Source organism: Notolepis coatsorum (genome assembly GCF_963971535.1).
Source record: "Notolepis coatsorum genome assembly, chromosome: 19".
Lineage (NCBI taxonomy): Eukaryota > Metazoa > Chordata > Actinopteri > Aulopiformes > Paralepididae > Notolepis > Notolepis coatsorum.
This window is the reverse complement of record NC_140183.1, coordinates 89,310,952-89,337,336: the sequence shown is the minus strand read 5'-3', so window position 1 is coordinate 89,337,336 and position 26,385 is coordinate 89,310,952. Positions and strand designations below refer to the sequence as shown.

Here is a 26,385-nt window from a genome sequence, read left to right as displayed (position 1 = left end):
GCGAGTGCCGTCCTTCCGATGAGACGCTAAACCGAGGTCCCGACTGAATCTCGGCCGCTAAAGAACCCAGGACGCCTATCGCAAAGAGTAGGGGGGTTCCCCAACGTTCCTGGCCAAATTCCCAATCAGGTCTCTGACATCAAGGCCACCTAATCATCCCTTCCCTTTAATTGGGTGATATTAATCCCTGTCTCCTGAGCCGTTCAGCCATTGTGTAGTGTGATGTGTGCCGGGTGCCAGTGTACAGTATGGCAGCCATTGAGCCTGCATAGCCCAAGGTTGGGTGCTACCAGTGGTGGTGAAGGAGGCAATTTCGCCCCTAAATTGTGGGGAAAGCTTTGAGTATCTAGAAAAGCTATATAAATGTAATTAATTATTATTATTTTTATTATTATCCACACTAGAACTATGGCAGAACTGAAAGGGGAAAAAAGGAACAACACAGACTGGTGGCACCTACAGTATGTAGTGTACACTTCCTCACCGCTGTGTGAAAAGGATTATTATTTTTTTTTGCTTTTAACTGTGCGACAAACAAAACCGCTACATCAGAATAATTGATTTAATGATCGACATGCTTTCATTATCTCCCCTGACAGTTATCCACTCGCTTCCTATGGCCCGGCGGAAAATAGATCTCGTCCCTCATACACTCACCATCTCGCTGAAACACAAGCGGCTTTTGATATGACTCAGACTTCTTTGATCATTTTGATCATCAATGCAACGCGAAGATAAGAGCCTCACCTTTTACAAGACTCCCCCTCTCTCACTTGGATCAGAGACAATAGCCTATAGTATAGATAGTCACTGGTCCATAGATGTTGTTATTGGTGGAGAGATGGAGGGTTGTGTGTGTGTGTGTACGTGTGTGTGTGTGTGTGTGTGTGTGTGTGTGTGTGTGTGTGTGTGTGTGTGTGTGTGTGTGTGTGTGTGTGTGTGTGTGTGTGTGTGTGTGTGTGTGTGTGTGTGTGTGTGTGTGTGTGTGTGTGTGTACGTGTGTGTGTGTGTGCATTATATTTGGCTTGGAGGAGGTGATCTCTACAAGGTTCATCACACTCCAAGACTCTGACCCACTTGGCTGTGCTATCTATCGCCATGGAGCTGGTTGCCATGGCTGCAGAATAGGTGCTAACTGCCACTCAACAGACTGGCTCCACATGCTGTGTGGGTGTGTGTGGGGCCGGGTGTTTGTATGTTGGACACATTCGAGTGTGTGTGTACAGGTATGTGCTTGTGTGTGTGTGTGTGTGCTTGTGTGTGTGTGTGTGTGTGTGTGTGTGTGTGTGTTTGCATGTGCGCACACATTTGTACACGCTTTTGAATGGTAGGTTGTAGGTATATACTCCTGTGTGTGTATGCTTGTGCCTGCATCAGTGGTCTATGCTTGTACCTGAGTGGGTGGTGAGGTACTCGTGTTTAGAGTTGTGTGTATGTGAAAATGTACGTGTGCAAGTGCTTGTGTGTGTGTGTGTGTGTGTGTGTGTGTGTGTGTGTGTGTGTGTGTGTGTGTGTGTGTGTGTGTGTGTGTGTGTGTGTGTGTGTGTGTGTGTGTGTGTGTGTGTGTGTTTGTGTGTGTGCTTGTGCTGTTCCATTCTGTCGCCACAGACAGACACTGTTTCAAGTTTCAAGTTTCTTTAATAGTTGTCATACAGAAGTACAGAATACTTTTATACAAAATGCTTCTTACTGTTTACCGCCGGCCCAGTTAATTTATTCATCCTGTTTACCACAGTGGTTTGTGTGGTGCGGTGACGCGTTCAAAAGAACTGGACGTTCTCATGTGCTTTGTTTTGCTGCGTTGAGGCAATGTGTGAAGTCACACATCAGGATGCCATGCTGGAGGGGTTTTACACGGCGCATTCGGAGAACAAAGCGCTTTGAAGGGTGGATCGTAAAGCCGTTAATTTGATTTTACTGTTTACTTTCTCATATTCTTATATTCAGATATTATGCAGATATCATATTGTTTATACTGTTTATTATTATTAATAATATTACTATAATTATTTTCTTTTATTATATAATTCATAATATTTATATTTGTGTATTATATTTATATTTTTTATATTCAGATGTCATTTTATTGCCTATATTTATGTCTTTCTACTATTTCCTTGCCCATACCTGTACCTCCCCTCCTCCCTACACCATGCTGCTATGACGAGGGGATCAATAAAGGAATATCTTATCTTATCTTATCTTCATTTAAGTCACTTCTCCTCTTGGCTTCTGCTAGCATCAGGCCGCGTACAAAATGCTTTTAAAGGAGCGTGTTGGGAGATTTTTTGGATTGTTTCCAATAGATCCCTCTCTCGTTATGCCTGGACCACAACGCTTGGTCGGAGCCTAATTCCGTTATGCAGTTTTCATGAGATGGATGAGGTGAAGGAGAGGAGAGAGGAAGGAGGGAAGGAGGGAAGAGAGAGCGATAGAGAGAGAGAGCGATAGAGAGAGAGAGAGAGAGAGAGAGAGAGAGAGAGAGAGAGAGAGAGAGAGAGAGAGAGAGAGAGAGAGAGAGAGAGAGAGAGAGAGAGAGAGAGAGAGAGAGAGAGAGAGAGAGAGAGAGAGGGCCGGGGGAGAGAGGAGAGAGGGTGTGTGAGCAAAGACAAGCGTGATGGTAATAGAGACTGAGCAAGAGGAGGAGAAGAGAGATGAAGTGTAAGACAGAGAGAGAGGGGGAGAGATGGATGGATAAAGAGAAAGAGAGGTAACTGGAGCAGAGGGTTGATTAGAAGGCGAGAGAGGGAGATAGAGATAGAGAGAGGTTAGCGTGCACGTGTGTAGAGAGAGAAACAGAGCTAATGAGAGAGAGAGAAAGTGTAAGAGGAAATAGAGAGAGAGAGAGAGAGAGAGAGAGAGAGAGAGAGAGAGAGAGAGAGAGAGAGAGAGAGAGAGAGAGAGAGAGAGAGAGAGAGAGAGAGAGAGAGAGAGAGAACGAGGAGGCTGTAAAGTGAATTGATTTTTTTCCCTCCTTCCTCAAACTAATTAAAGTTTTGGCCTGGTTCAGTGATTACCCCACTACTTACAGAGCCTTTCTCCTGCTGACGGACCCTGTGTGCTCCTCCTCCCTGACCCCCCCCCCCCCCCCTTTCCAATCCCCAGATGCCTGCCCCAACACTTATTTACATAGCTAGGGGTGTTTTACTATAGCGTTACAATTAAGGAAGTCATAGAGACAGGCCTTCCAGTAAAGGCTCATTCTGTGAAGTGTGTCAAGTGTGTCTTCTTGACTTGTCATCGGTGACACTAGTTTTTGAGAGGAATTTGCTCAAAGTAGACGGATTGTCTCGATTGTTAAAGTATAGTATATACCCTATATATATATCCCACCATATATATACCATATATAAATATATATACAGTATATATTTATTTTCACCGCATATCTATCCACACCTGTCTGTACTTACCTGCACATAGTCCTTTTACATATCTGTATATACTATATCTATATCTGTACTTATCCTACTCTTACTACATAGTTACGCTGCTGGCCAGTATGACTACTACAGTACCATACTGTCTTTATACCTGTATCACTGTACATAATTATTATACTACAACTCTGTACATAGATCTGATTAGCTATTGCACTTTACTGTTACATTCGCTCCCTGGTTGCCAAACTTCTGACAGTAAAAAAAAAAAAAAACATTGTCAATGGCAAAATCCCATTTACTGTATAGAAAGGTTTCTGTAGGATACAGGCCTAGATATACAGCTCACACATGGCGACTCTGCCCCTCAGGCCTGCTGAGATTGGAGGAGCTGGTGAGGCGCTTCCTCATCTCCCGGGATACGCTGTCAATCAGGATGCTGGACGACAACCTGGATCCCACCCCCTTGCTGAAGGAGATCCGCGACGACAAGGTGGCCACCATCATCATCGACGCCAACGCTTCGGTCTCCTATCTCATCCTCAAGAAGGTCAGAGGTCAACCATTATTCACTCCTGTAGTCCAGCAGCATGTCCGATGTTAGTGGATAACAACCTACTTTTGAGTGTTTAACAAAATGGGGGATGTATATGTACTCCAATACGGTCATCTTACCCACGATACTTATATAATAATGTATACTAGTGCTGTCAGGCGATTATATTTTTTGTATCTAATTAATTACAGGATTTGTAATTAATTAATCTAATTAATTGCATTTTAATCACATAACCATTTTAGGCCTGATATTTTATATTCTGTAATCATATCAAATTGCATGTGTCCGGATGGCAGAAGTCATTACTGTATCTACAAAACCTTCTGTTTAATCATCTTCCCTTTATTATATTTTTCAGGTCTGGTCAATTTTAGCATGGTGTTATTCACAGTCAAAGATAAAAAAAATTATAATAATAATAATGGAATTGATATTTGGTTCATTACAATTTACTCACGCCTAGTAACAGACACAGTATTTCTGACACTGGGAATACATTCCCTGAGATCCATAGATGTCTCTAGAATCAGATACCAAGAACATGCAAATGGACCATTTAAAAAAAAAAAAGTATATAAATGTTTATTCTACGTTCTTATGGAATGAATGAGATACAAAAATAATATATAGATATATTTCTTTTATTAGTTTTGCGTTCATTTTCATAACGCGATAATTTGCTGTGTAATTAATTAATCTGATTAACCCGATAAACTGACAGCCCTACTAATAATACATTATTAGATGATGATGATCGGTGGATGGAAAAACCAGGCCGCGGTTGTGGAGCAGCCTGCTTCCTCTAGACCTTAATCTGTTGATATACTCATATTCAAGTTTCAAGTTCAAGTTTCTTTATTAGTTGTCATAGTAAAAAATACACTTTTTTTCCTGTATGAGCTCCTGGGAGTGTGCTAGATAAAAATAGATAAAAAGTATAAAATAGAAAGTCAAAAGTACGTAAACAAAAAGTGTTCAGTCAATATACATATATACAATATACCAGGGGTAGGCAACCCTAGGCACGCATGCCTGCATAGGCACGCGGGGGCATTTTCATTGGCACACGGGGCAGCATTAATCTTTTATCTTGTTGAAATCCTCCCACAGGTTCTTTTTTGTAAGTTAAATGTTTTGCACACCCCTATGACAGCTATACAGCTGTTCCCATGGTGCTCAGCTGTCAGCAGTCAGCTGGCCTCCCGCGCCCGCGCGCAGTTCCCAGGTAATCACACAGTGCTGCGGTTGCATTCTGTATGTGCCGTCTTTCATGATGGCAACCCCCGCTAAGAAAGTTAAAGCAAAGGAAATTCGGGCATTCCAGCCCTCGTGGACAGACGACTACGGGTTTGTGTGTCAGAAGGACCGTGCTGTGTGTACTTTATGTTTAGAAAATGTAGTTTGCAGAACGTCAGGTGTGAAACGCCATTTTGAGACGAAGCATCAAAAAAGTTTCAAAGATCAGGCGGATAAGGCAGAATCGATTAAACGTGCCGTGGCCAGGTATGGAAAGCAAGCCAGCACCCTCAAAGTGTTCACGACTGCTAAAAACCACTCAACTGAAGCAAGCTAGCGCATTGCTCATTGCATTGCGAAATGTGGAAAGCCATTCACTGATGGCGTGTATATCAAGGAGGCTTTTCTCTGTAGCTCAGATGTTTTGTTTGAAGGCTTGCCAAACAAAGAGACAATCAAATCAAGAATAAAAGATATCCCCATGTCAGCTCGAAGTGTCGAGCGACGCATCAACGAAATGTCCGAAAATATCAGAGAACAGCAAACAGCTGGATTCATGGCCGCCTAGTTATAGTTGAAAGTGGGGGTGCATTTATTTTAGATTTTTTTTTATTTTTTTTTATTTTATTTTTTTTTATTTTTTTTTTTTATTTTTTTTGACAGGCAAGGGGTGGTTTGGAGGGTGTCCGGCACGACCCCCTCCACGGCAGATATTTTGTTCATTTAATGAACCTGTACGTGCAATTTCCTGCAATATAGAGCCTTCAATCTTGACTAATAAAACTGCTCTTTTCACTATAAAACTCAGTTTATATTGCAGTATGATAGCCAATTACTATAATAATAATAATATAAAAAAATGGAATTAACATATTGCAGAATGGGTACAATATAGTACGGCTCAATACACACAATTGTTAAGGGGATGCAGACCAGAAAAAGACTTTTGTTTTGTTTACATCAGGGTCCCCCATTTACAATTCATAATGAATTGTAAGTAAGGGTGCAATTAACACCGTGCAATCCATTATTTGTGGAGCCCGCCCTTTAAGTCTTTGAGCTATTAGGCTACTAGGGTTCTTACTTTGCGTTTTGGTGTACTGAAAAATGCTCCGATGTCTGTATTCTTTCTTTTTTCTGCCATGTTACCTGGTTGGCTGGACACACACACACACACACATTTTCATTTCAGTTATTGTACCTTAAGATAATTGAACATCTTGATTTACCGTAAATCCTCAAATATAGGACGGGTCTTCTATTTACCTCAGCTGCAAAGAGCACCAGGCCTTTATTAGAGAGGCTTATATAAGAGGCAGGCCTTAATTTCTAAAAATGACACTCATGGACATAATCCCTTCATTTTCAGACTTTTATTGCATTATTATTATAATAAAAAAAAATAAAAATAAAAAAAAAAGTAATTTTTTTTGGGGGGGCCCTCGTCACTAAAGGCCCACGGGCCGCGGCCGTCGTTAATCCGGCCCTGCTCGTCTGCCATAGCGAACGTTAAAATTTGCAAACGAAGTCAACGTTATCCAGCTGACGACACCACATATCTAGATATATGACAACGTTAGCTAGCGGCTAGCACTAAAGCTAACGCCAACCAGAGGGAAACTTTGTTATTATTATTATTGACCAGATGGCATTTCGGACCAGGAAACAATTTTATTGTATTGCGTGGTAGAAGTTATACCACTCAATAGTAAAGATGATGTCTAACATAATAGTTTGTTCGAACAACTGAACTTACTTAGTGGAAGATCCTGCTGTTGTGACAAAGTGTTCACGCTGCCTGCGTATCAGTTTACACCTGGAGGCTGCCTGCAGCGCTGTGAGACTGGAGTGCGCGTCCGCTCTGTCTGCTGGGGGCTGGATCAAACCATATCGGACAGGGGGGTGTCGCAGTCTTTGGAAACTTAAAAACTTGCTATTAAGTGTCATTGCGTATTATTAATTTGATTGAAATTACATAGTTATGGTTAGATAATATTTATATATGGGGGGGGGGGGGGGATATATCATATGATCAAAAAGTGAGGGAGCAAAGAGACGAGTTTGCTCCCCCAAGTTCAATACTGGTAGAGCACCCGCTTCGCCTGCTCAATTACGGAGGCGCCTATGGCTGGATTAAAAGATGCTCCGGTGTGCAGTTTAAAGTTACCAACTACAGCCCCCAGATAACGGAGCTCAGTAAAGCAAAACTGTTTGTCTGCATTGCACCCCCGCCCCAACTCAGATTTAGGGTTGATACAACCATCATAATAATATTGTTAATAATAACAATAACAATAATTACTGATTTAATAATGTAAAAATTATCATAAAAAATACCCGATTATGAGAAAAAAAATTACGATGCATGGAATATTGTTGATAAGGCACACTAGTTACAACTATATTTCAAACTGGCACTTCATGTCAAAAAGGTTGCTGACCCCTGCAATATACAATACAGAGTAAAAAAATAGTAACAGTGAGTTACAGTACAATGCAGAAATGGGAAGAGGTACAACTTAGGGTAAGGTGCAATGAGGTATGAATTGTAGTGCAAATCTCTTTACCAATAAATATAAAGTTTGTTAAAGTGTCTAAAGTGAGTAAAGTGGGTGTTACGGTGCATGTTTATTTAAAGTGAGTGTGTACGTGTGGATGTGTGTGATGTCAGTAAAAAATATTGCAGTTAAAATGTAGTGCTTGAGGTCTTTATATTGTTTTGATAAAAACATAATGTATTTCTATATCAATAATAATAATAATAATAATAATAATAATAATAATAATAATAATAATAATAATAATAATAATAATAATAATAATAATAATAATAATAATAATAATAATAATAATAATAATAATAATAAATTGGATTTAAAGAGAAAAGGGCCTTTCTATATCAATAATAAAAATAATAATAATAATAATAATAATAATAATAATAATAATAATAATAATAATAATAATAATAATAATAATAATAATAATAATAATAATAATAATAATAATAATAATAATAAATTGGATTTAAAGAGAAAAGGGCCTTTCTCAGACTCAAGGATACTGTAAAAGGAGAGAGAAGCTATATAAAAGAAAGGGTAAAAAAAAAAAAATTGTATAGTAACAACAGAAAAAAGAAATTAGATAAAAAAGGGAAGCAAGGTGCTGTCCAATTGGATGAAACTGAAACGGTAACAAGAAAATGAACAAAAACAAAAACAACAGGATCTGTAGCTTAACACTTTGATTGCCCAACCGAGTTTTCTCGGGTTTACCCCCCGCGGGTTGAAGGACCATCACGAGAATATTTGTTTTTTCTCGTTTTTATTTTTTTATTAGCGATCTGAATTCATATTTCATCAACCGAGTCTACCGTTGGAAATTCAGCCACCCCATGCGCTCAGATGTGAAAAAAGCGCCCCCTATCGTCTCCCAGATGGTAATTCACCCTTTTGGATTGAACTCAATGAAAATGAATGAGAAAAAAAAATCCGGACTCCACATTTTACTTCTCACTCACGCAGCCGGCGTCGATCAGTTTCACTCTGGAGCCTCAGAGCAGCTGGGATTATGTGTTTTTACAGTATACACAGTGGATCAATAAAAGGATACATTTTTTCGAATGGCGATCAGGAATTGGAATAATCCATTTGGATACCATCTGATCTCAGGTAAGGAATCTATGTTACCAGTCTTAGGATAATCAGACCCGTTTTCACGGATATATAAGATTTTATGTGATTATGTGATATTGCTGTTTGAGCGAGCGGTCAGGAAATAGGAGAATTGATTTTCAGCTCGTGGCCAGAGCGTGCATGCGTACACATATACTATCGATAATCTAGCGTTTATTTGAAAACGATTCATAAATAGGCAGAAAAATTACAACGTTCTAGAATATTCCAGTAAAGGGCGATTATCATGGAATGTCTTATTTTTTCCGTGAAAACGAGTGCTTTTCAAAATGCTAGAAAACGGAAATGAAGCGATAAAAAAACAATCTGCTACGACAATGTTGACTGGAAAATTTGTCTTTGATAAGCGACGGGCAGATTAGACACATAGCCATAATTTAAAACATAGATTAGGCGATATTAACGTTAACATTGAAGTGGTGCTGGGCATTCAAGGGGGTAAAAAGGAATTAAGCTTGGGCTCTGAATGTGTTTGGGCTACTTGGGAGCAGGGCCGTGTTGCGTGAAGGCGTGAACAGGTGTGTTTTAGGTGGGTTTTGAAGAGGTTGATGGTGTCAGAGCCTCGGATGGAGGGGGAGAGGGAGTTCCACAGAGAAAGCTACAGAGAAAGCTTGGTCTCCCAGTGTGGAACGCCTGGTGCGGGGGATGGTGAGGAGGTCGGAGTTGGAGGAGTGGAGGCCTTGTGCTGGAGTGTTGGGGTGGAGTAGGTTGGTCAGGTAGGAAGGGGCCAACCCGTGCAGGGATTTGTAGGTGAGGAGGAGGATCGAGTCGGGAAGTGATGAAGGCATGAATGAGTGTTTCCGCTGAGGTGTCGGAGAGTGAGGGGTGGAGGCCGGAAATGGTTCTGAGGTTGAAAAAGGCGGACCTGGTGACAGACTTGACGTGAGGGTGAAATGAGAGGGTTGAGTCCAGTATTACGCCCAGGTTCCTTACCTCCGTGGAGGGGCAGATGGAGTAGCCATCCACGGAGAGAACAAGGCGGTCGATCTTTTGGAGGAGGGCTGGGGAAGCTACAACTATTAATTCTGTCTTCTTGCTGTTGAGTTGAAGGAAGTTGGTGGTCATCCATGTTTTTATGTCCTGGAGGCAGGCAGTGAGTGAGGGAGGGGGAGGGAGGGGAGCAGAGGGTTTGAAGGGCCTTCACCAGGGTGGTGGGCATGGGGACGGGGTCCAGAGAGCAGGTGGAGGATTTAGAGCCTGACACCAGCTTCATAATGGAGTCTGTGTCCACCAGGGAGAAGGATGAAAAGGAGTAGGTGGGATGGGGCAGGGGGTCATGTTTAACAACCGGAGGTGTGGGGGACACAGGAATAGACTGGAGCTGCAGGTAGATGGCATCGATCTTGGTTTGGAAGAATTCCGTGAATCTGTTGCAGAGATCGGAGGAGGTGGTCTGGAGGGGGTTGTAAGGGGGCTGGAGGAGTTTGGTGATGGTGGAGAAGAGGGCTTTGGAATTCCCTTGGCCTTTGGAGATGACATCAGAGTAGGGCTGAGCCCTAACGTTCAAACCTTCTAACCTTCGTTCGTTACGTTGGCATTCGAATTCTAAATAAACATTTGAATTTTTTATTTTTAATACAAAACAAATAATAAAAAATCTATTCATTCTGTTGCAGATAAAGATTAGGCTACACTAGTATTATAGTATTAAAATAAACTGATGAGTTATATTCATTAGAAAATTGATTTAGTTGGGGTGGGGCTTCTCCCTGGGCTGGGTCTGGGGCTGGAAAGTTGATTTAAAAAAAATAAATAAAAAATACTAATTTAATCAGATTAATCACTTTATTCAAATTGAGGATTTAGTTTGAGGATATTTATAAAAAAAAGTTAAATAAAAAAAGTTATGAAAAAAATAAATATATATATATAAAAAAACGAAGGTTCGAACATTCGTTCGAAAAACCCTGACGAAGTTCGAATCCCAAAAACAGGCTTCGGGGACAGCCTTAAGGCCTCTACATGCTACAGCAACTTCAAAGCAACTGCACCACAACATCGACAAAGCAACAGTGTTGTAGACACTCTGCCTTTATGCTTCTGCAACATCGACGCGCAAAGTTAGTTTAACTAAAGTTAGTTTAGGTTTGTGTTAACGTTAGATAATGTACAAAATAAACGTATTTCCGGTGCTTTTAGACGTCGCTCTTTTATTTTGAAATCCCCCGACCGGAAGTGTTATAGTGTCTGTTGCTAGCAGCTTAACTTCTGTCGCCCGTTTCTGTGCTTTTCGAGCTAACGTTACCGTAACATCATTAGTTTCCAATGGAGAGGAGAGAAAGACCTCGGCTCATGCAGCTCAAACTACCTGTTGGAATAAATGAATTGATTGATGTTTAACTTGTCCCTGTGTGTGTCCAGTCATTTCGACTAGCAAACGTTGTATTTAACGTTACCTCAGGATACCATTGTATTTAGTTGGTTAGCTATGTAGCTAATGTGGTTAGCATTTTGTATAGCATCAATGCTAGCTGGCTGGCTACAGCTTTATTTACTAAATTATGGAGGCTTTTTAATCGTCAAGGTAAGAGAGGATTTGTCATGATCAACTGAAGGCGTATGCTATGGAACAATATGTGCTTGGGTTTTCAGAAAAAGGCCAGCTATGACGCTAATTATTTAGCTAATATTGATAGCATAGCTTGCTGGCTACAACAATGGCGGATGGTATTCCTCGCTGCGGGACCAATATTATTCTATGACAGCCCCGCCCCCATTCACTACCAACCAATCACTGCTACGCAATATCAACGCAACGGCTGTTTAGGTTAGATTTGGGGGACATGTACGCAACGTCCTCGCAACACAGTCTACAAGACCCACTAAAACAACCGCGTTGAAATCGCGCCGATGTTGTGTTGCAGTTGCTTTGAAGTTGCTGTAGCATGTAGAGGCCTTTACATCAGAGTAGAAGGAGGATTTGATTCAGTCCCCTCTGGTAATTTTGAGAGGGCAGTTGCTACTACGCAAAACTTTTTGCAAAACTACTTGCTCACTTAAAAAATAATCTTAGACAAAAGTAACATCTCTTATCGCCGGGATGCAATGCAGATGTTAGTTCACTATCCAAAGGCGTGCTGTGATTCATGTAGTAGCCTGTAGCGCTGTCAGAGCACTGCAGTGAGTCAGAGCTCTCCTGTATTATGGGATGCATTTCACTAGGCAACGCTGGAATGGCTGTCTGCCCTCAGCCAAGTGTCCTAGCATTACGCTGATGATGTAAAGCTATGATTGACGTAAGGCTTGCACTCTCTCTCTCTCTCTCTCTCTCTCTCTCTCTCTCTCTCTCTCTCTCTCTCTCTCTCTCTCTCTCTCTCTCTCTCTCTCTCTCTCTATCTATCTCTCCCTCTCCCTCTCTCTCTTTCTCTCTCTATCTCTCTCTGTCCTCCTCCTCTACCCCTACTCCTCTGTGCTCTCTCCTTCTTCTCCACCTCCCCTCAACTGTCTCTCTTGCTCTCTGCCTCTTGCTTCCTCTGTCCTCCTCTGCTCCCCCTAACTGTTTCCTCTCTCCATCTCCCTCGTCTCTTCTCTTCTCTTCTCGTCTCTTCTCTTCTCTTCTCTTCTCTTCTCTTCTCTTCTCTTCTCTTCTCTTCTCTTCTCTTCTCTTCTCTTCTCTTCTCTTCTCTTCTCTTCTCTTCTCTTCTCTTCTCTTCTCTTCTCTTCCCTATACTGTATATCTCGCCCTCCCTCTGTCACTCTCTCTCCTCTCTTTACCTTTTGTGTCTAATCTCTTTCTCTCTCCCTCTCCTCTCTCATTCTGCAGGCATCAGAGCTTGGTATGACATCAGCGTTTTACAAGTACATCCTCACCACCATGGTAAGAGCCCACCGGTCCTCTCCTACACCATGCACTTTACATCGCTTTAGTCTCTTTATTATACTATTATTGGACACACACACACACACACACACACACACACACACACACACACACACACACACACACACACACACACACACACACACACACACACACACACACACACACACACACACACACACACACACACACACACACACACACACACACACACACACACACACACACACACACAGGTAAATTGGGTTGGGGAGAAAAATCACAGAAAAAGGAGGAGAAAAAGTAGATAAAAAAAAATAACAGTCGCAGGCGGTGAGTGTTGGTGCTGAACCTCCTGTCAACCGCTAACTGGGGCCTTTCTTCTGTGGAGAATTGTGCGTCTGTGGTCAGAGAATTGTCACACATTGGCCCCAGAAAAAGTGCTAATTCTACATGTGTTAACACTAGCAGCACAGCCATGGAGAAAATGCCACTAATTCCCGCCAGGAACGGGTCAGATGACCCGACAGCTTATATGAGAAATATGAGAAAAATAAACAGTGTAAACTATATAATTACCTCTGAATATAAAAATATGAGGTTTACCACAATGAAATGTAGGTTTGAGTGACATCAAAATAAAATAATAATAATAATAATAATAATATTATAATTTATTAAAAAAAAAAATTTGGATGGAAGAGCCACACATTGACGGGGCAAAGAGCCACATGCGGCTCGCGAGCCACGGGTTGGCCACCCCTGCGCTAGACGCTCGCAAAGTGCTTTGACTTTCATCCGTTCCAACGGCCCATATGTGGAATAACGTTCTAATTACATTTTCCTGAAGTCATTTTGAAATTTCAGAAACCGTGCTGCAGATAAAACGGGTACTTTTAGGAAAAGTCATTGAGTGACAGAGCTGGAACTCGACCGAGTGACGAGGATACATTTATTGAAAATGCCTAGGGGTCATTTGTCCCCTTGTCGGCTGTGCCAGTGTTAATGAAATTATATATAATAATAAACTTTATTTGTATATCACCTTTCATACAGAAACTGCAGCTCAAAGTGCTTTGTCGTATATTCTGGTCAGTACTCTGCTTATTCTGTGGCTACGTGTCTGGGTCGACCACCGGTCTGGTGCAGGTGTGAGGTGCAGAAGAAATCGGAGTCCACACGAGCAAGTTAGAGTGGTATTTCGGTCGCTTTATTCAAGAGATTCCCTGAAGGTGGTTGTCTCAAAAGCTCTCTAAATACACACTCTTCCTCTGGATTGGTTTCCAGTGTTTACAAAAGCATTATTGCAGCAGGTTGGTCATCGTTGGCAATGCGCATAGTACGTAGGTTAGTCAGATTGACATGGCGAGCGGAGGGCCTTAATCAGCGTTCAATTCTGGTAATTTCTCCTCGTCATCTTCATCTTCATCAGTCTGCATTCTGTCTGTTGTGTGTGTCCTCCATCTGCCGGGGCACGAGCATTTAAACCTTTTCAGGCCCGTGCCCCCCTGCTTCCCGTCCGCATGAAGGACACCCACCCTCAACCAATCAAAACACTCCTGAGGCCGTGTCTGGCCTGAGTCAGGAAGAAGATCCTCCCTCTAGTAATTTCTCTAAGAGTATAGTTTTCTAATTAAAGCCTTTTTGGATTAATGCTTTCAAATTAGAATCAAGAGCTTTGTCTATAATTCTTAAAGACAAATGTACAGATTCTTTCCTTAATACTTTTACTATTGATTTGAACTTAAAACAGTTAAAAGAATATTATCCAGCCAACCAGTATTCTGAAGCCCTCTTTGGAATGTGGATCATGAAATAGGAAACCCTTTAAGTTAATGTAACTGTTTTGGTCACCTATTGTCTTTGATTGATTAAAATACCCTTATGTAAGTAGTTGGACTATAACCATTTTTACATAGGTTCCAGTATTCAAATAGCACTTAATTTATTTGCCTATTTACCTATTATCACCAATTTAATATGTATTTTGTCTTTTGATTATTAGTTTCCCTGGTTTAGTCAATTCTAACAGTTCTACCCTGGTCCTTGCTAAACCCAGATCTGTTCTCAGGATCAATGATTGTCTCAACTGCTCTAATACCATAAACACAAGGCCAGACCCTTACGTTGACCTAAGGCCGTATCCTCTGAGATAATCTACTGACCTCCGTCCCAACTGAGTTCCTTTTGAGTGTCTTTATGGTTTTAACTTCCTTATCTGACAAAACCATCTATTTTAGCTTTTGTAGACAAAAGCTTATCCTTCATGGCTTTCACCACTGCTGAATCTACTCAAGGTCTGTTTCTGACCACTTTGTAACCTATTGACATGGAGTCATATTAGCTTGTACGATTACCCTGATACCTCAGCTTCACAACAGAAAAAAGACAGGCATAAAATGAGCACATAAAGTGCAGACATATAAAATCACAGTTTTTTACATTAGGATCTAACATCCCAACAGGCCACCTTGTTTATGGTTTGATTCAGTTTTATAGACAATAATAAAAAGAGTAAGATAAAATAGACAGACTAAAATAGTGCAATAGTGCAGTGCAATAAAATTGTAGAATAGAATAGATTAAAAAAATATATATATTTTACAGTGCAATAAAATAGTTCTGGATTACTGTTCAACAGTTCAAAGTCATCTTTACCTTCTCTGTTTGGTATCCACAGTTTAAAACGTCCCTCCTGTTTTATACCCACTTTGACCCTTTGAACCTCCCACCCAGGGCAAACCTCCCTCTCAGGGCGCAGTTCACTCTCTCAGGGTACAGTTCTAGGCCTGGGTCCTACACAGTTTTAAAGCCTGACAGTCTCTTGTTTGATACCCACACATTTTAATTCCTGACAGTTTTGAACCTGTAATAAAAAGCAATAGACAGAGTAAAATAATACAGTGCAATAAAATAGTAGAATAGAATAGATCAGGGGTGGCCAACCAGTCAGAGACTAAGAGCCACAAAAATGACTGTGGTACCACAAAGAGCCACACCATATACCAGCGTTTCTCAACCTTTTTTTTCAGTCACGGCACCCTTCATGTGTTTATAGGTCTCAGATATACAGTAAAAGTGTATATTTTCAGCATTATGTTTGTTTACCAATTATTTTAACTGTTATTAGTGAAATATAAGATTATAGCAATCTCAGGCCATTGAGTCGGAAACCGGCGCATATTGACAGGAGGAAGTGGCACAGCCAAAAGTGAGTGTAGTCTTTTGAAGGAAGAGACTCAGAGCTTTCGAATTTCAAAAAACTACCCTACCCAGCTCACACCAGCCCCTGTCAATCATCTGACTTCTGGATTTACTTTTTTATTTCTCTTATTTTTTGGGATTATCTCCCACAAACCTGAACGTTATTGCCATAAAACAGAACACAAGTTTCTCTACCTTTCTGTGAACGTCTTGCAAAAAACGGTGTTGCAATACGATGAAAAATTGGGGAGAAATTTACATTATAAAAAAGATGGCAGAATTCAGTACTGTATCTACAAAACCTTCTGTTTAATCATCTTCCCTTTATTCATTTGCTTAGATTTTTCAGGTCTAGTCAATTTTAGCATGGTGTTATTCACAGTCAAAGATTTTTTTTTTTTTAAATAGAATTGATATTCTCCTTTGGTTCATTACAATTTACTCAAGCCTAGTAACAGACACACTATTTCTGACACTGATCCATATATGTCCCTAGATTCAGATACCAAGAACATGCAAATGGACCATTAAATTTTTTTTAAATGTTTATTCTACGTCCTTATGGAATGAGTGACATAAAAAAAAAACAAGTAAAGAAAATTATATAAAAAAAAATTATGGATGGAAGAGCCGCATATTGGCGAGCCGCGGGTTGGCCACCCCTGGAATAGATAGTAAAATTATGCAATAGAATGGACAGAGTAAAATAGACTAATAGTGCTACAGTACAATCAACAGTGGAGTGTATTAGAAGGCTATGGTGAAGAGGTACGTTTTTTTTTATTTATTTTTTTTATTAATTTATTTATCCACATTTTCTATTTTTCTCCCATCACAATTTTGTATCATCCAATTCAACCCTCCCCTATCTCGAACGCTGTTTCATGCCTCCCACAAGCCGGCTGTAATGTGGACGTGTAAGCCATACATTGCACGAGTCCCCTCTGGTACTCGAGGTCGTTTTTAGCTTATTTTTTTTAATTATTAAGAGATCTAGCTTCCCTAATGTCCATAGGTAGTGTGTTCCATAACTTTGGTGCATAGTTTGCAAAGGCTGCATCCCCGATTTTCCTTAGACTGTGGCTTGGAACCTTCAATAGACCAGTAGTAGATGATCGCAATGTTCTAGGAGGCACATAGTTGACCAGAGAATTTGCAATGTAGCTTGGTCCCTTTCCATTTAGTGCTATGTATATAAGGAGGAGGACCTTGAAATCAATTCTAAATGTTACCGGAAGCCAGTGTAGGTTAGCTAATACTGGACTGATGTGGTCTCTCCTCTTGGTTCTAGTTAGTAGCCTATCTGCCGAGTTTTGTATGAGTTGGAGTCGTTCTGTGTTTTTTTTTGGGAGGCCAGTGAGGAGTGCATTACAGTAGTCAAGTCGGCTTGAGATAAAGGCATGGATCCGTTTTTCAGCGTCTTTTTTATTTATATACAGCCGTACCTTAACCATCTTTCTAAGGTGGAAAATTATGTTTTTGTCACCTTGTTGATTTAAAGCTTAGGTCTGAGTCTATTATAACACCAAGACTTGTAACTTCGGGTTTGATCCAAGGAGTAAGTTGCCCCATATTGCTATATGTACTGTAGACTACATGTGTTAATTGAATGATACAGTATATGTACAGTAGACTACATGTGTTAATTGAATGATACAGTATATGTACAGTAGACTACATGTGTTAATTTAAATATACTGTATATGTACAGTAGAGTACATGCGTTAATTGAATGATATATGTACAGTAGACTGCATGTGTTAATTGAATGATATATGTACAGTAGACTGCATGTGTTAATTGAATGATATATGTACAGTAGACTACATGTGTTAATTGAATGATATATGTACAGTAGACTACACATATGAATTGAATGATACTGTATATACAGTAGACTACATGTGTTAAGTGAATGATACAGTATATGTACAGTAGACTACATGTGTTAATTGAATGATACAGTATGTACAGTAGACTAAACATGTTAATTGAATGATACAGCATATGTACAGTAGACTACACGTGTTAATTTAATGATACAGTATATGTACAGTAGACTACACATGTAATTGAATGATATATGTACAGTAGACTACATGTGTTAATTGAATGATATACTGTACAGTAGACTACACGTGTTAATTTAATCGAGTTGTTGCTTTTTTAATCTTGTATCAGTTATATTATTGTGTAGCTCCGCTCTGCGTCATACTGCAATGCAGCACTGAATAAATTCTCACATGCACCTTTACATATCTCATCTGTCTGGCCACACCCCCATCCGCTCCTCTACATAAGCAGGGGTGTGGCCATACCATCAGCTCCTTCTTCAGTTTTCACCACGTCAAGTGCCTGCATGTACCACACTTTGAAGATTGCTGGAATATTGAAGAAGTTGGAGCTGCTTGAAGAAGTTAAGAATATTGAAGAAGTTATAATGTCTTCTTCGGGGGGTTCGAGCGCTAGCAACGTCACCCTTCACCAGAGGTTCACCATTGCCGCCTCCGCCGTGCGTCGTGGGGCTGCGCTGACTCCGCGGTCGTGGCAGTCAGCCGTACCCGATCGGCGTCCGGTGGATCGGAGCTGGTGAACCAAGGCCGTCTCCTGTGAGATGGCCTAGTTCCTGCTCTGGTTCCCCCGCCGGCTGATGGCTCCTCTGGTAGCGGAGGATCTGAGACGCAAGCTCTTCGCCTCTACTCGTTCCCGTTGTAGGAGGGTGGCCTGCAGGGGCGAACGGCCTGGTTTTGGTGAGCTGCTGGAGCCAGATGAGGGTGCTTCTGCTTCTCCGTGTCCGATGGAAACGGAGGAGGATTTCATGGTGGAAGCGGATGCACTCTTGTTTGACACCCCGGTGGGGACGCATCACTCTCCCCCTCAGGGTGTGGCAGGGGGTGGTATGTCTCCTTGGGGTCCCTCGTACTCCGGTGTTGGGTTAGAACCTCCGACTCGGCGACGGGATGCCCTGCTATCGGCCACATCGGATGGTGGCACTACAATGAGTGGTAGCCTCCCGTACGTGAGGGACGCGAGCTGCGTGGAGGACGGTGCGCATGGGGAATTACGTGCCTTGTTCCCGGAGCTCATGGCGGCAGCTGCAGCCGCTAATGGCGTGCCGCTGCCGCTGCCGCAGCCACTGCCTGCCCCTGTCCCCGATGACTTGATAGGTCATCTATGCCAACTTCGTCCTGTGAGGGAGACGGTCGTTGTCTGCCCATTCTTCCCCTCAATAGAGGCCTACGTGCGTCAGGGACAGGTGATCTCCCGCATCATTGGCATTACCCCCGCCTACGTGCAAGTCACGCAGGTGGTGGGTTTGGTCGAGGGACTGAAGGAAGGGGTGCCTCGGCTTGATAGCCCGATGGCGTCTCTCCTTTGTCCTGAGGTGGTGTGGGAGCCGTTGCGGAAGCCGGTTCCCCTAGGGAAATCGGCTAGGCAGTTGGCCAACTGCAGTGACCAGTCATTCATCGCCTCGACTCAGAGCCTAGCTGCGACGTCCAACATTGCGCAGCTAGCGCGCTTCATGTCAGGGATGATGGCGGGCGGTACGGTGCCGGAAGAACAACATCAGTTCCTGCACGCCCAGGCGGCTGGAGCAATCCTGCACCTAATACAGCTGCAGGCAATTGCCGCCGGGAAGATACGCATCCTGGCCACTCTAACTCAGCGTCACCTTTGGCTGGAGCAAGCGCGGGTGCCACAGTGGAAAAGACTTCCTTTGCTCACGGCCCCCCTCTCCGATGCTGGGCTCTTCGGGTCGGCAATGCAGCTGATGACGGCGGCTTTCAGGGACATGGAGGAGGAGCGTGCAGTGCTCCAGACCCATTTCCCCCCACCCGATGTCGCCGGTGAGGTTCGACGGAGGCCGCATCATCAGGGACCCGCGACCGTCGCCACCGCCACTGCTGGACCTTCGGCCAAGAAAGCCAGGAGGAGAGAGGGTGCCTCGACTGCCGCAGCCAGCCAACCCACGCCCGGAGGTGACGGTAGGGATCGTCGTGGCCAGGCACCCCAGTACCGTCCCTCCGGGCCTGCTCCCCGTGGGGGCAAGCACCAAGCTGTTCGTGGCAGGCGCCGCTAAAGTGACTTTCCCCCCCTGTTTACCCCTGTTCCCTTCCCCGCCCCAAATATGATTTTGTACATTAATAAAAGGTCCCTCCTAGGAGGGACTATTTTTTGTTACAAACTGTGTGTTTATTCACTGCATATGTTGGGGATACAATGTGTAGAACCTTCGCCTAGTTGTGGGGTTGATAGGAGAGCTGGACTTTTAGTCTTTAGCTGGTCACTACATATATATATATATGTGCTTAGCAAGGCCTGTAGCTAACACTCGGTCGAAAGGCTTTTTTCTTTCCTCGTCCTGAAGAAATATGTTTCTTCCTATAGTGGTAAAGATTTACCGTTGTATGAGGGGGTTGTGTGTTCTGTTACGTTTGAAACAGTGGCATTGAGCCACAACACTGTAGTGTTGGCCTGCAGAAGTACTTGTGTGTGTGTAGTTTGTACCACGGTCTTATAGACCTCTCTCTCGATCTTCTGTGTTTTTTCTTGAAACATAAAACACAGGTGTCATGTTCACACATAAACCTTGGCCTTGTTATAAACCCTGTTCGCAGACGTGTTGTCGTCTGTGGCTAGCGTGCGTTGGGTTAGCTTATCCTGTTAGGATATACACTGTTTCATTAGCATGCTGGCTACATTGGTATCATCATGGCTTTTTTACTATCGTATACGGGGTATGGGATCATGAGGGGGTAACCGAATAAACCCCTCCTTCCCTCTTTTCTGATTGGTCGGGGGGTTGGGCCCTCTATCATTCGGTCCTACCGCGCTGATTGGTCAGTGCGGCACGGGGTAGAGAGAGCGGGGGGGGTAGGGAATTCCCTGACTCCTCGCCTATCATGGTCGGTTGAGTCATGGGATTCCCCCCGCCATAGAATACGTCACTGGGCGCGTTTCTATTGATCGCCGACTTCCGTGAGTTCTTTACAGGCCCCATGTGTGGTTCTCTGTTATTGTCAAGTTGGTGTTGCGGTGCATAGGAACTCGAGAGTTCTGCTACGCTCGGTATATATGTAGCTTGAGCCTTTGGTCACGTGGCTCAATGTTACATAAACTTTTCAAATTGTTGCTCACGTGGGAAGTCTCTCTGGGGGTTCCCCGTCCCCTCCTTTATGGAGCAGGTTGACGGGGTATTGTTTAGGGATTTCCTTGACTCCTCGCCTTTAATGGTCTGTTGAGTCATGGGTTTCCCCCCGTCATAGGGTACGTCGCTCCCCGTCCCCTCTTTTATGGAGCATGGTTGACGGGGTGTTGTTTTCCCTCAGCCGCGTCGCATGGGACCCATGTCCGTATTTTTTCCTGTCAAAAAAACGGCTTCTTGTCGTTCTCCCAGGCGGCTTGGAGGAACGGTATCTGGTTTCTTGTTAGACTATCCATTGATATGTTTTGGGTCTCGACGCGTACATAGTGCTGGCCCTGGGTGCTTCTGATAGGAACCACGCATGGGCTTGCGCGCCTTGGTTGCTCATCATTGAAACTGCGTTTTTATGGCGCAACTGGGATGGAGTTTGTCTCTTCCGAGCACCAGTGTACTAGGCTTGTCTCGATGAATTCTCGTTCATATCTGGGGGATGTTAACGGAATAAATCAAAGCATTGGTAGAGGGGTCTCACACCCTTGGGGTGGGCCACCGGGTGCGGTACGAAGGGGAACGTCTGGGTGGCGCCCTCTATAATGTTTTGGATCGACACGCGTACCTACCCCCCTCCTGGGACTGGGGATGGCGGCGTGATTAGGGCACGGGACTGATTCTGGTGGCGCCGGTCCAGGTCAGTTAACTGTAGTCCGCCGGGGCGCAGATCTGCTGTTCTGGTACCCTGAGGGACTTGTGCTTTTTTCGGGGGGGGGGGGGGGGGGGGGGGGGGGGAATGCCGGGTCGGCCCGGGCGTTGCAGGGTTTGACGTTATGGAGATGTTCGTGGTTGTGTTACTACGTGTTACCCCTCACTGTTGCTTGGTCCATGTTGTGTTGTACCTTGCGCTGCGCTAAGGGAGCCTGGTCCTTCTCCATTCTTTTTCGCCCCTCTCTTCTCCTGCTTAGGCAGGGCTGGGAGGGGGCTGTTGAGGTGATTCTTATGGAACTCCTCTGGCATCCCTGTGTACGTCCCGGTCCGCCGGGCCCGGGTTCGAAATTGCTTTCATCGACCCGTTGGCCTGGGTTAACCCCTTCTTGAAAACTGAAACACTTGTACTGCGGTATAGCCAGTGTATATCCGCAGTTGTGTTTTGGAGTTTTTTCTTGGGGGGTTATAGGAACAACCGCCTCATGTTAGAACCAAGGGGGTGGTTGGTTCCCTGGTGTGTTGGTAGCGGAGTCAACTCTCGGGATAGGCCGGGTTTGGCCCTGTCTACCTGTGAGTGTGCCCCCGCACCTTTCATGACGTCTGCCAATCATGTCAGCCTTCTCGGCCCCTCTAGAGAGTCGAGGGTTTTTTGTGGAGGCTGTGACATGGTGCACAACAATGCCAGCATACGCCCCTTCCGCCGGGGTGCTGTTTCAGCAGACGCCTTTGGCGCCTGTCTAGTCCGTAATGCTCCAGGCTCAGGTCGAGTGGCCTGTTACCTGGATTGAGGGACCGACCTCTTTTGGGGGTCGTCTCCCCGGTGCGCTGCCTGCTCCCGCTGTGGGTGTAGCCTCTTGAGTGCTTCGAGCTTACAGCCATACCAACCTGAACACGCCCGATCTCGTTCGATTTCGGAAGCTGAGTAAGGTTCAGGCCTGGTTTGTACTTGGATGGAAGACTGCCTGGGAATACCAGGTTCAGTAAGCTAGGCGGCGTGCTATAGGGGGAAAGGGCCTGCTCTTGGATGGGCCCTGTCCGAATACGCTGGCGATGTGGGGGGCGGTGTCACTAGTGACTGCCTGGTGAGGTCTCGATGCTGCGGCGTCATTGGCCTCTCCAGGCCCCCTTTTCCGGGGGGGTCCAGTCCCTTCCTGGGTCTGGGTCCTCCTTCGCGCTCCGCTGCTACGGCCTTGCGACGGGGTTGGGCTTTTGCTCTTGACCCTGTGATGTTAGGGGTGGTAACGGGGGTTTGTTCCTTTCCGTTCGTTCCCTAGTGGCATGCGGGTTGCGCGTTTGTGTAGTCGTGGGTACGCCCCACAGTCTGCTCACCCTGTGCGTTGAGTTGCTAAAGACTCCTCTTATTATATTATATTCAGGTATCCATTCCTTCAAGCAGTTGTTCTAGATAAATACATTCCTGTATTGTCAAAGCTAGAGCCATATATTCGGCTTCACAAGTTGATAGTGCCACTGTGGGCTGTTTCTTTGTTTTCCATGAAACCAGTGAGCTGTTTGTGTTCAAACTCACACAATACCCTGTTGTACTTCTCCTGTCTGTGGCGTCTGCCGCCCAATCTGCATCACTATAGGCTTGAAGCCCTAAGCCCTCGCTGCTCTTTCTGAAACAAAGCTGTTTATCTGCTGTGCCTTTGAGATAACGAAAAACATGTTTTGCTGTAATCCAGTGCTCTTCTGTGGAATCAGCTAAATGCTGTGATAAACTCACTACAAAACATAGGTCAGGGCGAGTACATGTTGTCAAATAAATGAGGCTACCTACAGCTTCTCTGTACATTTTTTACATCTGTCAATTTCTGAGCATCCTCTTTGTAGTCTAGCTTTTGATCACATGGTGTTTCCCTAGTTCTACATTCTTGCATGTCAAAACGATTCAGGATCTTTTCCACATATCTCTTCTGGGATATTTTTACACAACTGGCAGACTGTTCGAAGTCCATGCCTAGAAATTTTTTTAACCTACCTAGGTCTTTGAATCTGGTGGAGAGCATACCTTTTACCTGCTCTAGGTTTCTAGTGTTGTCTGCTGCGATGATTAAATCATCCACCCAAATCACAATTATCACTTTTCCTGACTCTTTTGACTCCTTTGTGTAAACACAGGGGTCTGCTGGGTTCTGTATGAAGTGATCTTCAATTAGACATGTGATAAGTGCCCACGCTAGGTCTTAGGTCAGATTGATAACTTCATAACTCATTGGTCTGCTCATCTTGACATCAAGCAGCGTCCTGCGATGTGGTTGACATGCAGAACCCAATGAGTCTACAAAATGTTGTTGTTACACCTGATCGACAGAGATAGCGAATGCACCGTTCCGACCCCCCCAGTCATTGACCATGGTCAAGTGATTGAAGTTGCGGAATCTTTTATTTTATTTGCACTGGGATGGACACTCTTTATTCAGATGATGTCCATTTCCCTTATCCGTCACACGTAGTATCACTGTAGCTTTACTTGATAATGTGTAGATAAAGGCCCACTCCTAGAGTTTTACATCATAAATCAGGAACATTACGGGACCGTGTTGTTGCCGACTGATTAAAGACACACTTCTAAAGTTTTTACATCATAAATCATGAACATCACGAAGCAATGGGTAAAGTTACAATGCAAAAACATTTCAATGCTTACCCGTCTGGTCAGAAGAATGGATACAAAAAGGTGTGTTCCAAAAAGGGTGTTTATTTTTTTAAAGTACAAGATTACATTAAAGGCACAGTTCATGGTTATAAGTACACAGGTTTCTGCTTACAATATATCAGAATGCAGGGATCTCCAAAAAATCTCTCTGAGAGGAAGTGAGTTAGCCTTTATAAAGGAATTCCAGATCTCTCTGTCATTGGTTCAGATACAGTGATGAAATTTCACTAGCCAGTCAACGCACAATACGTAGTAAGGATGGACTCCTCCCCTTCTAGTCATTACATCTACTGGGAAAAACCCCATTACCTCATTTGAACATGAATGCATGTCTGTTCTGCTTCCTTACCGTAAGGGTTAACTTCCTTGCTTCCCTCCTTCCTCTGTGGGCCTCTTTCGTTCTGAGACGAGGACGAGGCAGACTGCCGTAATATATCTTACATAGCCCAACACATACATATACAGATATATACAGGTACAATAGGTTACAGGTACAATACAGTACTCAGTGTACTATATTACATTAGTTTATATTACAGTAAACATTACAGTTTTCATTATAGTCTGCTCTCCTCTCCTTCCTCTTCTGCGGCCTCTCCTGCTGCCTCTCAGGGTCACATTCTTTATGGTTAACTCCCTACTGCAGGCTTGCTCTTACAGACACCTCTATGCAGATCAGGCAATTCATTCTTAAGCAGAAACATATGATTTGCCGATAAAGCAAATAATCAATATAGCATTATACATATCTATACCTTTATACCTACAGTATATATGTTTCCATAATTATTACATGTGAAAAATAGGTTAGATTCACACAATCACTGTCTTCCAACCAGAGTTTAGTTTTAAAGTGTATAAAGAATATACAGGTCATATACATAGCTCCAATCATATATAATAAACATAAGAATATTATACAAAGTGTCACTCGTTTACACATAACGTGTTTATTCTCAATTCCTTTCTGACGGGGCATTACCAGCCAGAATACATATCACATCTAGACACCTATAGTAACATATGCCTAGATTTATAACAAATATATACAATAAACCTATTGTATTGATTCCATTGACTCCACTCTCCAAGATCACGCAAGATATTGTAGTGTACACAAGTTACGGTTCCAGAGTCCACAGTCCATAGTTCTCACAGTTTTTCACAAGTGGGAGGAAGAATCTACAGACATTCCTCATACTCATACATAAGAACAGGATGTCATACTAACCAGTGTCACTAGTTGGCTGTGACACTTTACAACATGTATGAAGCATCTCGTTCCAATTTCGCCCAGACTGTTTCAGGCCGTAAAAATGGATTTTTCTAGCTTACACACTAGCTTCTCTCCTTTCTTCTCGTAACCTTCAGGTTGTTCCATATATATCTCTCTATCAATGGGTGCGTGCAGGTAGGCTGTCTTCACATCCATCTGGTGTAAAATCTAGTTGTCTTCAGCTGCCTTCTGCATCACTACCCGTACACTGGTCAGATTGGCTGTAGGGGAGAATGTCTCACCGTAGTCTATTCCTTCCCTCTGACTGTAGCCTTTAACTACAAACCTGGCCTTGTACTTGTCGTGCCCTTCAATACCCTCCTTGATTGAGTACACCCATTTGCCTCCCACTGTCTGTCTACCCTCTGGTAACTTTGTTAGAGTAAATGTATGATTGTCCTCTAGGGACCTCATCTCCTCATCCATTTAGGAGCAGGTCCTAAATTATTATTATTATAATTATTATTGCTCTCTCCCATTTTCCTGACTCAGGGGATATCATGGCCTCTTTAAAGGTCTGAGGTACACCACTCACTACTCTGTAGCAGTAATCTATGCTGGTAAGTGTACTGTCATCCTCGTCACTTTCTCTTTGGGCATAGTCTTTCAGATACTTTGGGGGATTATGTTCCCGGGAGGGATATCTCCCACTGCATGAGGCACGTGACGTCACCCTAGGGTGCTTCTCGTCATCATCCTCTGGGGGTTGTTGACCGTCTGTCTGCATGT

At 43.3% G+C, this 26,385-nt stretch overlaps 1 protein-coding gene across 2 annotated transcripts in view; it reads left to right on the top strand.

Moving 5' to 3' along the window:
* grik5 (glutamate receptor, ionotropic, kainate 5) overlaps positions 1-26,385 on the top strand; it is a gene marked incomplete at its 3' end in the record, with an annotated part of 295,760 nt that overhangs the window by 70,589 nt on the left and 198,786 nt on the right. For both annotated transcript variants that reach the window (XM_084336069.1, XM_084336068.1), the window contains exons 5-6: positions 3,752-3,930; positions 12,634-12,687. In XM_084336069.1, the coding sequence (XP_084192195.1) occupies positions 3,752-3,930; positions 12,634-12,687 (233 nt within the window). The remainder of the gene's footprint in view (positions 1-3,751; positions 3,931-12,633; positions 12,688-26,385) is intronic.